The sequence below is a fragment of the Sarcophilus harrisii genome, chromosome 3, assembly GCF_902635505.1.
Source record: "Sarcophilus harrisii chromosome 3, mSarHar1.11, whole genome shotgun sequence".
NCBI classification, from domain to species: Eukaryota; Metazoa; Chordata; class Mammalia; order Dasyuromorphia; family Dasyuridae; genus Sarcophilus; species Sarcophilus harrisii.
The window spans coordinates 571,192,334-571,208,815 of record NC_045428.1 but is presented as its reverse complement, the minus strand read 5'-3'; the positions used below and the strand labels follow the sequence as shown (position 1 = coordinate 571,208,815).

The 16,482-nt window shown below is 33.8% G+C and overlaps 1 protein-coding gene across 5 annotated transcripts in view; it reads left to right on the top strand.

The window, feature by feature from the left end:
- The window catches only part of VPS13D (vacuolar protein sorting 13 homolog D), a 326,196-nt gene that overhangs the window by 123,707 nt on the left and 186,007 nt on the right, over window positions 1–16,482 (top strand). For all 5 annotated transcript variants that reach the window (XM_031962837.1, XM_031962838.1, XM_031962835.1 and 2 more), the window contains 2 exons: window positions 3,921–4,056; window positions 5,954–6,001. In XM_031962837.1, the coding sequence (XP_031818697.1) occupies window positions 3,921–4,056; window positions 5,954–6,001 (184 nt within the window). The remainder of the gene's footprint in view (window positions 1–3,920; window positions 4,057–5,953; window positions 6,002–16,482) is intronic.

Here is a 16,482-nt window from a genome sequence, read left to right as displayed (position 1 = left end):
AAGTTTAAATGTCAAGGTTTGGCCATGTGCAGTGAGTGAGGAAGGAGTTGTAGATGGCATAAGGATTTTGGTGTTTAGCTCAATTAAAACAAGAACTTAATGAAGACTTGTCCCAGAGGCTCCCTGTTGCTGCTAGATGACGACAATCATTTAGATAGCACTTGGTATTTAGAATTCTTTCCCACCTGTTTCCCCTCTCACTCTCTAAGTGTCTTTACTATTGCTGCTCTTGCTGAATTCTATTCCTGTTTCACTTGCCTTCTTCTGGGCCTCAGCTGAGGGTCGCTCATGTCTAGAGTACAAGCTTCTTCTTGTCCTCTTGGAATTTCTAGCTTTCTTCAAAGCACAACTCAGGATCCACTTCTGACACTTCCCTGATGCTTTCTCTAGGGATTAGTACTCACATCCTTTTAAAATGACTTCCTATCACTTTGTGAATGTTTTGTCTTTTATACAGGCCACATACTCCCTCAGAAAACTCCTAGAGAGCTACTCTTTTTTTTTTTTTTTTTTGGTACTTTACATAGTGCTTTGCCCTTCATTACTAGTAGTTGAATTAAATTGATATAATAGCTGTTTTATTTTTTAATAGTTTTTTATTTATAAGACATATGCATGAGTAATTTTTCAGCACTGACCCTTACAAAATCTTCTCTTCCAACTTTTCCCCTCCTTCCCCCTACTCTCTCCCCTAGATGGCAGGTAGAACAATACATATTAAATATGTTAAAGTATATGTAAAATACAATATATGTATACATATTTATATAGTTACCTTGCTGCACAAGAAAAAATCAGATTTAGAAATAAGGTAAAAATAATCTGAGAAGGAAAACAAAAATGCAAGTGGACAAAACCAGAGGGATTAGAAATGCTATGTTGTGGTCCACACTCATTTCCCATAGTTCTTTCTCTGGGTGTAGCTGGTTCTTTTCAGTACTGAACAATTGGAATTGATTTGGTTCATCTCATTGTTGAAGAGAACCACGTCCATCAGAATTGATCATTATATAGTATTGTTGTTCAACTGTATAATGATTTCCTGGTCCTGTTCATTTCACTCAGCATAAGTTCATGTAAGTCTCTCCAAGCCTTTCTGAAATAATCCTGCTGGTCATTTTTTACAGAATAATCATATTCCATAACATTCACATACCATATCTTATTTAGTCATTCTCCAATTGATGGGCATCCACTCAGTTTCCAGTTTCTTGCCACTACATAAAGGGCTGCCACAAACCATTTTGCACATGTGGGTCCCTTTCTCTGCTTTAAGATCTCTTTGGGATATAAACCCAGTAATAACACTGCTGGATCAAAGGGTATGCACAATTTGATAATTTTTTGAGCATAGTTCCAAATTGCTCTCGAGAATGATTGGATGTATTTACAATTCCACTAAAATTGCATCAGTGTCCCAGTTTTCCCACATCCCCTCCAACATTCATCATATAGTAGCTGTTTTCAACTATTTAAAGAGCTACCACATAGAAAAGAGTATAGACAGATGGCAAAACAGTGAGCCTGTAGACCAGAGCAAGGGCATAATGGCGAAGTCTGATCTTGAAGTCAAGTGGCCTGTGCTTGAATCCCCACCTCACACCCTAGATGGGTGACTTTGGACAAGTGTCCTTGAGTTTTGAGCTTTCAGTTTTAATACTTGTACCTCATAGGGCTGTGAGCAGGAAAGTACTTTGTAAACTGTAAGGGGCTGTTGTGGTGGGTGGAAAGGTAGAGACAGGCTATAATCTGCCTGGGAAGCTTCTCTCCCCCAGTGACATGGACTGCTTTGGGAGTAGATGGATTTCTTCAACTTTTTCTACTCATGATCCCTTTGTGACCGAGAAACTTTTATGTGACATCAGACCTATAGGAATAGAAAACAGGTATACAAATCAAACATTTACTGATTAAAAAAAAAAACATAATTTCAACCCCCCCACATTGTTATAAACCCACGTAGGGTCAAAAAGCACAGTTTAAGAAATGGGGCTCTAAAGGGTTATGTTTTTCAGATATTTCTGACATTTGGAATTTCTGACCACATGATCATACTGATAACCACTTCTAGGAATTTTTTAGCCCAGTTCTTTAGTAGTAGATCTGTAGCACATTAACCTCTGAAGAAAGAAATTCTTCCTCTGATTATTTTTATATGTCACGACTTGAATTTTCATATTCATGTATTAACTTCTGAAAAGTTTCTTTGTATTGAATTATAGAATTTGAATTTTCAATTTGATTCACAAAATAGAGTAGTTATAATTATGTTTCTCATCACAGTTCTGTTATTAATAGGAGCCTCACAGCTTATCCTTTTCCTTCTTCAAAAAGGCAAAACAAAAACCCAAATAAAGAAGATATCTCTACTCTGTATCCCCCTTCCCCATATAGAATGTAAGAGGACAAGTTTAACCTAGACTTTAGTCATCAGTGAATATGGTGGCTTGCCCTACAATGGCTTAGGAAATATTTCAGTTGAATGAATTGTTGGATTTACAAAGTAAAAAATGTTAGGAAATAGAACCAATAGCCAACTCCAAAAAATATCAGGGAACAGTAATCTAAGCAATGATAGTGAGAGAACCAGCAGAGGGACCTGAATACAAATGTCTTCATATTCGGGCATGCTAGATCTAGTGAGAAGAAAGTTTTGTGTCATTAGGTGACATATAAAATAAATCCCCAGGGTATATGAATTGTGTTAAAATGGAATTTGGTTTTTGAAACTGTTATTTTCATATGGAACTGAAGTTAGTACCTAACTTCCCAGCCTTCCAGGTCAATGGACTGCTGAGTATTTTTAGTCTGCACATGCAAAAACCTTGTTCCCCTGATGAATATTGTGTTTTCCATTATTTCCCATATTTTAGTGTGCGTTTCTACCCATTGACATGGATTCCAGATATTTAGGACTCTTTTTAAAAAAGAATGTGAAAATGGGCAGTGTATTAATATATGCCTGAAAGCCACTTAAATTTTAACTTCAAAAAGACATCTTCAAAGTTTTCCCAGAAAATTGTCGATGCATCCCAACTACAAAACTGTTTTTGTTATATTAAAGAGGGTATTATCTCTCTCTCTTTTTAAAACTCCATCTTCAATTTCTATGCTTTGTAACTATTTCTACTTCTGCATTTCTTCTTGAATTCATCAATGTAATTGTACTCTCTTACTTTCTCCCTTCCACACCCTACCTCTCTGGCCTCAAATCCAATTCCTTATTTGGAACTTCTGGCTTGAATTAGACAAAGTCTAAAATAGAATTAAATGTGTAATTTCCTCTCATTCCTCCTGTGCTTCCTGTTGCCTTCTGCTCTGATTTCCACCAAGCACGTCAGTGCTTAGACTTGGAAGATCTCTCTCATGTAACTCTTTAGTCACATGAGACATGAAGCCAGAATGCTTGACAAAAGAACAAAGGGCAAAAAAAAAAAAAAAAAAAAAAAAAAGTTGTTTTCATTTAGTTTTAAGGGTGTGGTTCTTTTATTGAAGTTCTAATTTAGCACTTTTACTTTTCTTTTGAAATTTATTTAATTCATTTTAAAGGCTGTCTTAGGAGATCTGGTGTGATTAAGAGAGGGCAGATGGTCAAAATTAGCAGAGTTTAGAGGCTGTTTTATGGATATTCAGACAGATCATCTCTTTTACCTTTGGGCAAGTCCATTGACCTCCGCAGGCCTTGGTTTCCTCATGTGTAATTTGTGGGGATAGGACTAGCTCTCTGAGTTAGTAACCTAGTATTCTTTTCATTGGCCATTATAGGGTTAAATTCTTTATTCTTAGAATCTATTCCTAGAGCAGTTTCTCCCATAGGTCTTTGTGAAATGGCTAAACTAAAATGGAAATATCTTTTTTTCCTATTTCTTTTCAAGATAGGATTTAATGTTCCCTCCCTTTTCTTGCATCCCAACTGACAGGCATACCCATGACCTCCGAATCCACCAGTTGCAAGTGAGAGTGAATGGCTGGGAACAAGTGAGCCCTGTGTCTGTGGACAAAGTGGGAACCTTTTTCCGATATGCTGCCCCTGACAAAAATTCATCATCTTCCACGGTGTGTTTATTGGGAATTGGTGATAAAATGGTTCTGGCTTGGGTGACATTTCTTCCATGCAGCTACAAAAGTCCAGATAGCAAAAATGCAATGTTAGACTGTCTTCTGTTAAGATTAGATCATTATATATTCTGTCAATTATAAGAGGAAAGTATAGCATAAGGTCAGTTACCAGGAGTGATTCACTTTGTAAAACTTCAGTTATATAAGGAAATAAACATTTTGTTAAACACCTACTAATATAACAGACACTTTACAAATATGTTTTCATTTGTATAGAAATATTCTAGTGCCTATCAATTCCAGAAGCACTTAGGTACCATTGGGGGAAATAAAGTTCAGTTGTGGTAGCCTTTTTTTTTTTTTTTTTTGCCAGTAAAGACCTTTTAAGTTCCACCAGAAGAAATCTTTTATTTAATATTGAGAAGTTGTAGGATCATAGTTATGCCAATTGGAAAATTGAGATTGAAGATTGTCATCTAGTATAGGGCTTCTTAAAACTTTTTCCATCTGCAACCCCTTTTTGCCTGAGGAATTTTTACATGATCAAAGGTATATAAATATATAAAACAAGTATAAAAATCAAACATTTACTGATAATAAATCATAATTTTGACCCCCACATTTAGTAGAGAGATATTTATATTATGGTCACAAATCACAATTTAAGAATCTAATATCTAGTAGATGATCTCTCTCCTTGGTGAGAGTTTTTAGATTCTACTGGCTGGCCAGACATTTCCTGATTTGCCATACATTTTATTTGCCTTACTTGTTTCTGTCATATTTTCTATTCTACTCTTTCTTCTCTCTATTACTTCTAGGTCTCCCTTCCCTATATTACTTTTAATAGTGTGATTGCCTACAAATCTAGTTATCCATTATCTCTTAATTCTGATTAGAGATAGATGTAGGCATTTCCCTGCCTTCTTTCTGTCACCTTCTTCTTCAGCCATTTAGATTCTCATCAGTCATCTTCATTCTAATCTTCATCCTCTTTCTTGTGCTGATCTGTGCTTTATAAGATTATTTATAGTATTGAAAGTTATAAGAGAATCAATTAGTAGCATCAATAATAAACATGTGCAGCAATCTTAAGAGATTTAGCAGTTATGACTATTACCAGTTCACTTGTCTATCAGCTAGTTCTTAATTACTTTAGACTAATTTTTCACCAGCTTAACACTATGTAAGTGTTAACCAGCTGTAGTTGAGGCTACTTTGCTCAAGTTTGTGTTCCTCATGTTATATGATGTAAATTTCCATAATTCTTTCCCCAGAACCTTAAAAATTCCTTGAAATTGAATGCCTTCAATTTATCTTTGGCAATGAAAGAAATATTTAAATTGAGCTTTGTTATTCTATTCCCAACATACCTTGTATAAAAAATAGCTTGCTTTTTGCATTAGTATAAATTGGAAATCAAGAGGTAGACAATATTCAATATTTTTAAGTGGACTGTCTTAATTTTTTATTAGATTTAATTAATAATATCAGCAGATAGCCTAATTTGTAATATTTTTTTTCTTCTCCCTTTTTCCACTCCTTCTTTGACACTTTCTTTTAGATAGTAGATATGTTATAAAAATAGGAGCACTTTATTAAAATGCATGAAAGGATCTTCCATTTAATGAGATATAGTAGTGAATCCTGAGGGCAAGAATTATATCATTCATCTATGTAGCTCCTAAAGTGTCTGGCAAATGATAGATATTTAGTAAATGATGGTTGAATGGATAAGTGAGCTTTAACTTAAAGATAACTGTTCCCCTAGTTTAGATAGTCTGTTAATTCAGATGTTTCTTTAATGCATTTTCACAAAATATGGTATTAGAATTTGATGTCTTTGCATCATATGTGTTTTGTGCTGATTGTTTAACTTCTGGATTTTTTTTAGATTGGCAGTCCTAGCAGCAGAACAAATATAATACATCCTCAAGTCTATGTAAGTATAGTTTTTATTTCATTTTTATTACATACATATTATATTATGAAATAGTATTTCATATTTATTACTTATGCCCTGAGAATAGGACCAAGCCATTAACTGATGAATGTGTTCCTAGAACACATGTTGTGATGAATGTGATCACTAGAACATGCAGATTCTTGCAAGTGGAATTGCATTTCACTCTTTTCTCTTAATGATGATACATTACGTTTATAAAGCATATTCTTTCTGTGAAACCTCACTAAAATAATCTTTCACTGATACTATGTCTGAGACTGAGTAGGACAAAATAGCCTGAATATGGGGTGATTTTAAGGTCTTCTCTTCCAGAATTAAGATACAGAGAAGAGTGACAGATAGCAATATGCATTCCATAGCTTATGTCTTTCACAAGAATGAGTAAAATTGATTACAAAAATTGAAATCTTTTTTCTAACTGGCTTTTTGAAGGATCATCATAGGTCAGCTTTCAGATTTCTGCTTAAAATTCTGTCCTTGAAGATGTTAGGTTTTGAAATATGAACCAAAATCTGGGGCTTGTGGACATGAAGACAAAGTCAGATTTTAATTGACTGCTCTTAGGCATTGAATCAGTGGATGCTTTAGTTCTAGTGGTCTTAATGACTACCAGATTAATGACTAGATTTCTAATTTCTAATGACTAGAAATCTTGGCTCTGTGCAAACCCTCCAAAGGTATGCTACCCTTTGTCTTAGTAGTTACTGAAAGCATGACTGGCATTTCAACCCTCCTTTCCTCCCCCAAAATCCATTAAGTATACCGGTCTTCATTTCATTGTTATATTAGGTTGATTCAGATATTGTTTATTTTAGTAAAGAAGTTATCTGTCCCAAAACCAATATCTGTCCCAATATAATGTCATTGTTCCTTTAATGAAAGAGCATTGTCAGTGTGTTCTGGACACATTTTAAGAATACTAGTTAAAGAAACTATTTCTCTTGAAAGAATTGTTGTTATTCACTTGTTCAGTTGTTTAGTCATATCTGATTCTTTGTGACTTCTTGGACCATAGCATATTATGCCCTTCTGTCCTATACTATCTCTCAAGTTCATGTCTACTGCTTCCATTTCACTATCCATCTTCTCTTTTCTCATCCCCTTTTCCTTTTGCCTTCAGTCTTTCCCAATATCAGTTTCCAATGAGTTCAATCTTCTCATTATATGGCCAGTGTATTTATTATCCTTATTTGTCTTTCCAATGAAGAGTTTGAATGAATTTCTTTAGATATCCTTGCTGTGCAAGGAACTTGCAAAAATCTTTTCCAGCACCACAGTTTGAAAGCATCAGTTCTCAGTTTTCCTTATGGTACAGCTCTTACAGCTATACATTACAACTCTGACTTTATTCTTTGACCATGTGCAAAATAATGGTTCTACTTTTTAGTAGGCTACCCAGATTTGCCATACTTTTCCTTTCAAGAAGTTATATATTATGGCTATAGTTCAGGAATAGAAAATTTGACATTGCTTCCATTTACTTTCCCTATATTTGCCAGGAAGTTTTGGAACCAGTTGCCATAATCTTGTTTTATTTGATGTTAAGCCTCAAACCAGCTTTTACACTCTCCTTGTTTATCCTTATCAAGAAGCTTAATTTTTTACTTTTTGCCATCACACTGTATCTGTATATCTGAGATTGTTGATATTCTTCTTGACAAACTTAATTCTGGCTTTAGATTCATCTTGTTTGGCATATAGCATGTTGTACTCTGCGTATACATTTTAAAAAATTAGGAGACCATATACAATTTTGTTGTACTCCTTTTCCAATGTTAAACCAGTCAATTGTTCTGTGTTCAGTTCTGACTATTGTTTCTTGGTCTGTATAAAAGTTCTTCAGGAGACAAGTAAGATGGTTCTGATTTTCCCATCTCTTTGAGAACTTGCCACATTTTGTTGTCATTCACATAGTTAGAGGTATTAATTAGTGTTGTCATTGAAGCAGAAGTAGATGTTTTTCTGGAACCTCCCTTACTGTCGCCATAATAACTCAAATGTTGGCAGTTTGTTTTCTGGTTCCTTTAATTTTTCACAAACTAGTGTTCTCTTCTGATAATTCCCAGGTCGCATATTTCTGAAGCCTAGCTTGCAGAATCTTAAGCATAAACTTACTGGCATATGAAATGAATGAAATTGTTTGATAATTTGAACATTCCTTGGTATTGCCCTTCTTTAGGATTAAAAAGAAGAAAACTAATCTTTTTCAATTTCATTGCAACTGTTGAGTTTTTCAAAATTGCTGGCATATTGAGTGTAGCACTTTATTAGCATTATCTTTTAGGATTTTAAATAGCTCAGCTGGAATTCTGTTACCCCACTTGCCTTATTATTAGCAGCACTTCTGCTAACTCTACATATGACTCTGGATCAATAACCATATTATCATGGTTATTGGTGATGTTAAAATCTTTCTTATATAGTTCTTCAGAAGATAAAATGAGCATTTTTGCCAATGTGTGACTTTTTATTATTGACATATCATGTTTTTCTTCATTATATACACCTTAACAATTTAAAATTATGCAACACTCCCCAACACTGTCCCTAAAAAAAGAACAACTATGATTAATAGTATTTGCAACCTTATGCTATTATAATTTAGTATTTGTTGTTAGTAATCAAAACTCATATACTTCACTAGTTGGCTATTAGAGACAAGAAGGATATGTGCTTTAGCTTTAATAAGTTTTCACAAGTTACTACAGTTGTATCTGTTATATTTAATCTAGTGTTGTTGCCATTTAAAGGTATCTTCCTTTATGTAGATGAAAGTGTGAAATAAAGCACTGTGGCATAGGTGATAGCAAGACCTAGATGCAAATTACCTAACTTCTTGGTATTCCAGAAAACTCTTTGGGAGTAAAAGTTATAGGAGACATAGTCAAAATGGTTCAGTGAGAGGAAGTAGCCCAACTCACCACTAAAATTCCTCCACACAAATCTGGGAAACGCACCAGACAGAATTCTGATCAAGAAAAGTCTCAGTGAATCATTTTTCTATCCCAGTAGGACATAGGGAGAAAAAGAGAGGTCTGAGGCTACTGCTGGATAGGGTTGGGCTAAGAGTGCATGTGGTACTAACCATTGCTGAAGGGCTAAAAGGGGACCAAGATGGCATCAGGGCAGGAAGAAGCAGAGTAGAAAGAGGTCCCTTAAGATCTCTGAATTAGCATTAGGTGCAGAGATAGGTACTGTTTAGCAATTTTTTTTATTCACTAGCTAGTTCCAGGCCAAAGATCCCAGGTAGAGAGAAGTGGTCCTTGACAATCATGTACCCTAATGTTGATCAAGGAATATTTTTGGAAGTAAATAAAGCTGTATGGCTCTGATCCCAGCAATAATGCAAGGATCTATTTCTAGCCCTCTAGCCCAGTGTGAAAGCTTGCAGTGGAATAACCAGGGCAGCAGTCTTAGACCAAGTGAGAGGCAGCAGTTCAGGGACTTTGAACCCCCAAAGCCTCCCAGTAGGCTAATAGTAGCTAAGTCTAAAAGTGAAATCTTGGAGAGCTCAAGAAGACAATGAACAGAGCTCACCCTGAATCAATCTACTTTCAAGTCTCAAGCCTGAGCTGTGAAAGCAGTGAAAGGATTTAGTAGCATAGAAGTTCAGACCATTCCTCCTTTTCCCTTCTACCCTTCTCATCCCTGAAGTGTCCAGAGCCCAATATTAATATAAAGTCTAAAGTCAAGTAAGCTGGAAGAATGAGCAAACTAAAAAAGAATCCCATCATAAAGAGTTATGTAACAGGGAAGCTCAACTCCTTAAAACCAAAAAAATGACTCAAAAATATCTCTAAGCAGAACCTTGAAATGTCCAGATCTCTTAGAACCAGAAGGCAATAGAAAAATGGGAAAATCCACTAGTTATTTGCTAAAATAAACATCCAAATGAAAACTCTTAAGAATGTTATATCCCAAACCTGAAGTCACTTTCCTATGCCACAATCCCAAACCTTTGTGCTCCTCAGTCAAGGAAAAAGTACTGCAAGCAGCCAGAAAGAAAGAATTCAAACACAAAGAGGAAGGAGCATACAAGAGTTAGCGGCCAGCATTAAAAATGAGCAAAGAGCTTCAACATGATCTTCTAGAAGGCAAAGAATCCAGATTACAACCAATAATAACCTATGCAACAAAACAGTGTAATTCTATGGGAGAAAGATATACTTTTAATAGAATAGAAGAAGACTTCCAGGCATTCCTGATGAAATGATTAGAGCTGAATAGAAAATTAGACATACAAACACAGGAGTCAGGAAAACATAATAAAAAATAAATATGAGTGGACAATAAGGGGTGTGTGTGTGTGTGTGTGTGTGTGTGTGTGTATGTGTATGTGTGTGTGTGTGTGTGTGGTGTGTTCACATATATATGTGCATGCATGCATATAAGTGTATGTATATAGCCTTTCAGGCTTCTTTTACCATCAGAGGTCCCAAGATTCATTCTGTTATATTTTGATTCATTTCAGAAGAAGAATAGAAAGGATAGGGAAGAAAAGCACACTGTGAAAGGAGGGAGAAAAGGGGAAATTATCTCACATAAATGTAATGTGTGAAGAGTAGTTTATTCCTGGGGATCAGTGTGGGTTGGAGAGGAAGAAGCAAGTGCCAGACACTTGAATCTCATTCTCATCTGAACTGATCAATGGAGAAGAAAATGCATATATACATAATTGGGTGCAGAAATACATCTTAGCCAGCAAGGAAACAGGAGGGAAAGAGATTAACAGAAATGGGAGAAACAAGAGAGAATAGATTAAGAGAGGCATTAGGCAGAAGCAAAATAAACCCCTAAAGGGAAGTAGGGAATGGGGGAAAGGAAAAGTTAAGTGAATAAGTTGGAAAGGAATACACAGCAGACATAACTGTGAATGTGAATGGGATGAATCAACTTATGAAACAGAAGAATATAGCAGAAAGGATTAGAAATTAGAATCTGGCAGCATGTCATTTATAAGAAACATACTTGAAACAAAAAATACACAGTTAAAATAAGAGGAAGAGCAGAATCTATTATACTTCAGCTGAAATAAAGACAGGAGTAGCAATCATCTCAGACAAAGCACTGACAAAGATAGACCTAATTAAAAGTGTTAAACAGGGAAACTACATTTTACAAAAAAAGTACCAAAGTCGGTTCAAAACTGAACAGATATTTTCCAAATAGTATAGCATCTAAATTCTTACGAAGAAAAGTTGAGTGATTTACAGGAAAAAGTAGACATTAAAACAATAATAGAGGGGAAATTTATCTTGTTCCACTAACTAAAAAATAAACAAGAAAGAAGTTAAGGACATGAATGAAAATAGGAGAGTTAGATACGAAATTATATCACTTGAAATTATTCAATGTCAACAGAAAAGAGTATACCTATTTCTCAGCTATGCATAATACCTTCACAAAAACTGGCCATATATCAGGGCATAAAAAAACTTTAGTAAGTGACAAAAAGCAACAATATTAAATGTATCTTTTACTAGTCATAATGCAATAAAATTACACTAAATAGAAGACCTTTGAAATAAAGATCAAAAATTATTTGAAAATTAAATAACTTAATCCTAAAGAAAGAGTGGGTTAAAGAAAAAATCATGTAAACAATCAATTTTATTACAAATATTGACAACAGTGATAACAAATACCGCATTTTGAGGCATGCAGCTAAAGCAGTATAACGAGGAAAATTTCTGTTTCTTAAGGCTTTCATTAGTAAAAGAGAAAGAACAGATCAATGAATTGTGCATGCAATTTAAAAAACAACAGCTAGAAAATCAACAAATTAAAAAACCCAAACTCCAAAATAGATATATTGAAAATCAAGGAGAGACAAATAAAATTGAAAGTTAAAATGTTGAATACGTTGATACATTGAATTAATAAATACAGATTTCATACTACAAAGCCATAATTACCTAAATGATTTGTTGTTAATTAAGAAATAGAGAAGTTGATCAGAAAAAGAGTTTTTAAGTACACAATATACAAAAGCAAATGAATACAATAACCTAGTGTTTGATAAACCCAAAGAAATCTAGTCTTATGACAGGAGCTAACTGGAAAATAGACCAGTATCTCACATTGTATATTAAGATAAAAGTCTAAATAGGTTCATTATTTAGCAAAAAGGATAACAAACAAATTAGAGGAACATGGACATAATTACCTGTTAAGCCTATGGATAGATGAACTGTCTATAATCAAAAAGTAGAGAGGTAAAATGTGCAATTTTGATTATGGAAAGTAAAGAATGTTTTTTTCATAAATAAAACCAATGAAGCTGAAATTTTAAGAGATGTAGTAAATTGGGGAGAAATGTTTACAGCATATTTCTGCTAAAGATTACATTTTTAGATATATAATATAGGCAAATAATTCAAACATATAAGAATAGGAGCCATTCCTCAACTGATAAATGTAACCATGTAATGTAACACATTGACAATGTGAATAATTTTCAGAGCCAAGTTATCAGTAGTTATATGAAAAAAATCTTGTAAATCACTTAATAGTTAGAGAAATACAAATTAAAAACAACTCTTAACTATTGGATAAGTTCTAGAAAACCATTCTAGACAGCAATTGGAACTATACTCTGAAAGTTATTAAATTATGCATATCTTTTAACCCAGTGATGCCAGTACTAGGTGGTCCCTCAAAGAGATTAAGCAAAGAAGAAAAAGGCCCATATATACAAAAATGTTTACATCAGTTCTTTTTATGGTAGCAAAAAATTAAAAATTGAGGAGATGTTCATCAGTTGGGAAATACTTGAACAAGATACAGTATATGAATGTAATGGAATATTATTGTTCTATAGGAAATAATGAGCAGGCTGATTTCAGAAAAGCCTGGAAAGACTTACATTAACTGATGTTAAATGAAATGAGTAAAACCAAGAGAACATTGTATACAAGATTATGTGATGATCAACTGTGATGGATGTAGTTCTTCTCAGCAATACAGTGATCCAAGACAATTCCAATAGATTTGATATAGAAAATGCCACCCCCTTCCAGAAAGAGACTGAATGCAGATTGAAGCATACTCTTTTTTTTTTTGTTTGTTTGTTTGCTTTTTTTTTCTTGTGGTTTTTCCCTTTTGTCATGATTTTTTTTCACAACATGACTAATATGTAAATATATAAAATATTGTATACATATAACTTATGTCAGATTACTTACTGTCTTGGGAGGAGAAGTAAAGGAGGGAAAAAAACTTTGGAACTTAAAATCTTATAAAAATTAATGCTGAAAGCTATCTTTATATGTAATTTGAAAGTCCTATTGAAATTAAAAAGAAATGAAACTGGGAAATTGTATGAACTGGTGGGAAGTGAAGTGAGCAGAAATAGAACAATTTATGTTGTAACAATAATACTCTAAAGATAATCACCTTTTAAAGACTTAGAAATTCTGACACTACAATGACCAAGCACAAGTCTAAAAGATTCATGATGAAACATGCCATCCACTTTCAGAAAGAAAGCTGATGGACAAAGAACACAGAACTGAAGCATACTTTTCTTGCTTTTGAGATGATGGCATGACTCATGTGGAAGATTTTAAGTGAGAGATGAATTACTGATTTTCATTGGTGCAGAGAGTTTCTATCTCCTGCATTGATGAAATCGGAGACCTGAATGAAAAACAAAGAAACTATCATGTATCTTGTTCTTTTCATTCAGCTGTCTTTACTTTGTTTTATTTAATGGTAGTTGTTTCCATGTATCTTCAACTTTTTTGTTTCTTATAGCACAGTGATATTCCATTATGTACACTATAATTTGGTCATTTGTTCTACAATTGTTGAGCACAGTTTCTTTCCAAGTTTTTGTTTTTATGCTGTTGTTCTTTTTGTATTAGTAAAAATCTGGAAGCAAGTAGATGCCCGTCAATTGTACAGAATTAAGCAAATTGTGGTACAGGCAAATTCCAATAGCTGATGGTACAGTGGATGGAGTTTCAGGCCTGGAGTCAGATAGACTGAGTTCAAATTTGATCCCATTCACTTACTAGCTGCATGACTTTGTGCAAGTCATTTAACGTCTTTATCTGAGTTTCCTTGACTGTAAAATGAAATGATAATAGCACCTCCTCACCGGGTTGTGAGGATCAAACGAGGTAACTGAGAAAGTGCTGAACATAATTCCTGGCACATAGTAGCTGCTATATAAATATTGATTTCCTTTCTCCTCCCTTTCTTTCTTATATGAAGTATATATCCATCAATAAAGTAGCATTTTGAAGTATAAATCCATTACTTATACATTTGTGTTCAAAAATTAGCAACATTTGTAGAATTCCAATTTTTTTTTTCAAAATGGTTGGCCCTCATTCTGGAGAGCAATTTGGAACTTTGTTCAAAGGGCTATAAAACTGCATATCCAGTGTCACTATTGGATCTGTATCTTAAAGAGATCATAAAAAAGGCAAAAGGACTCACATGAGCAAAAACGTTTGTAGCAGCCCTTTTTGTAATGGCAAGAACTGGAAATTGAAATGTGGAAATATGGAACGCAAGGTTTTGCAAGGGTGAATGTTGAGAACTATTTTTGAAAAATAAATAGCTATTATTATTAACAAAGTGATTGGCCCAATCTAATTCAACAAGCATTTATTAAGTGCCTACTATATACAAGGCTTTGTGCCAAGTCTTTTTTTTTTTTTTTTTTTTTTTTTTTTTTTGCTAAAAGCTCTAACTTTTTTTTTTCTTTTTCTTTTTTTTATTTTTATTTAATAGCCTTTTATTTACAGGTTATATGCATGGGTAACTTTACAGCATTAACAATTGCCAAACCTCTTGTTCCAATTTTTCACCTCTTGCCCCCCCACCCCCTCCCCTAGATGGCAGGATGACCAGTAGATGTTAAATACATTAAAATATAAATTAGATACACAATAAGTATACATGACCAAAACGTTATTTTGCTGTACAAAAAGAATCAGACTCTGAAATATTGTACAATTAGCTTGTGAAGGAAATCAAAAATGCAGGTGGGCATAAATATAGGGACTGGGAATTCAATGTAATGGTTTTTAGTCATCTCCCAGAGTTCTTTCTCTGGGCGTAGCTGGTTCAGTTCATTATTGCTCCATTGGAAATGATTTGGTTGATCTCGTTGCTGAGGATGGCCAGGTCCATCAGAACTGGTCATCATGTAATATTGTTGTTGAAGTATATAATGATCTCCTGGTCCTGCTCATTTCACTCAGCATCAGTTCGTGCAAGTCTCTCCAGGCCTTTCTGAAATCATCCTGTTGGTCATTTCTTACAGAACAATAATATTCCATAATATTCATATACCACAATTTATTCAGCCATTCTCCAACTGATGGACATCCATTCAGTTTCCAGTTTCTAGCCACTACAAAAAAGGGCTGCCACAAACATTCGTGCACATACAGGTCCCTTTCCCTTCTTTATAATCTCTTTGGGATATAAGCCCAGTAGTAACACTGCTGGATCAAAAGGTGTGCACAGTTTGATAACTTTTTGAGCATAGTTCCAAACTACTCTCCAAAATAGTTGGATTCGTTCACAACTCCACCAACAATTGTGCCAAGTCTTAGAGAAACAAAGTCAAAAGAAAAAATCTTTGTCCTTAAGGTGCTTGTATTCTACCAACTTTCAATTAGCCATGAATGTAAGTTCCCTCCTTTTTAAAAAAAAATAGCTTTTCCAATATTAATTTTTTCCATTATTTGCCATCTTTGTCAATTTGAAAATATCAGTGATAATCTCAAAATTCCTTGTGATCTGATTATTAATAGCTACATTTTTCTGATAATTTTCTTTTTTTTTTTGGAAACTCTTCTTTTCCTTTGACTACATTTCTAATTGGGATTGGCTCTTTTTTTTAGTATGTTTTTATCAATTTCCTATAGATTTTGACTGTTAATACAAAAATTATTTTCCTAGTCTCGATTCTTTTATCTGTGCTGATTGTCTTAATTCTTCTAATTAAATTTTTGAGTTTATCTTGTATAATTTTTTTCTATCTTGTTAATTGTTAATTAACACATGACATTATTCTTTAGAAGTTAGACAGTAAAGGTAATATATTGATTATAGCCCTATAAGAACTCTATAATACACTCCATATTATTTATACACCTGTTTGGAAATTGAAAGAAAGAAATTTATTAGAAAGTGTAGCTGATGTAAAAAACAAATTATATCAAAAATTATTTTTTAAAAAGTAGTAGTTTTGAATAGTTTTGTACAGATAATTTTTCCCCCTCATTGTTAAACTCTTGAGGTATAATCTGCTATGTCTCTTAGCCTAAAAGGTATGAATATTTTTGCACTGTTTCATGCAGAGTTCTATAATTTTTTCCAAAATTTTTAAGTATCTACTAAATGGAAAGCATTACATTAGGCACTAGGGATTCTAAAACAAAAAACAGGCCTTGCCCTTTTGCAAAAAGAAAAATGATTTTTTTAAAATATCAAGA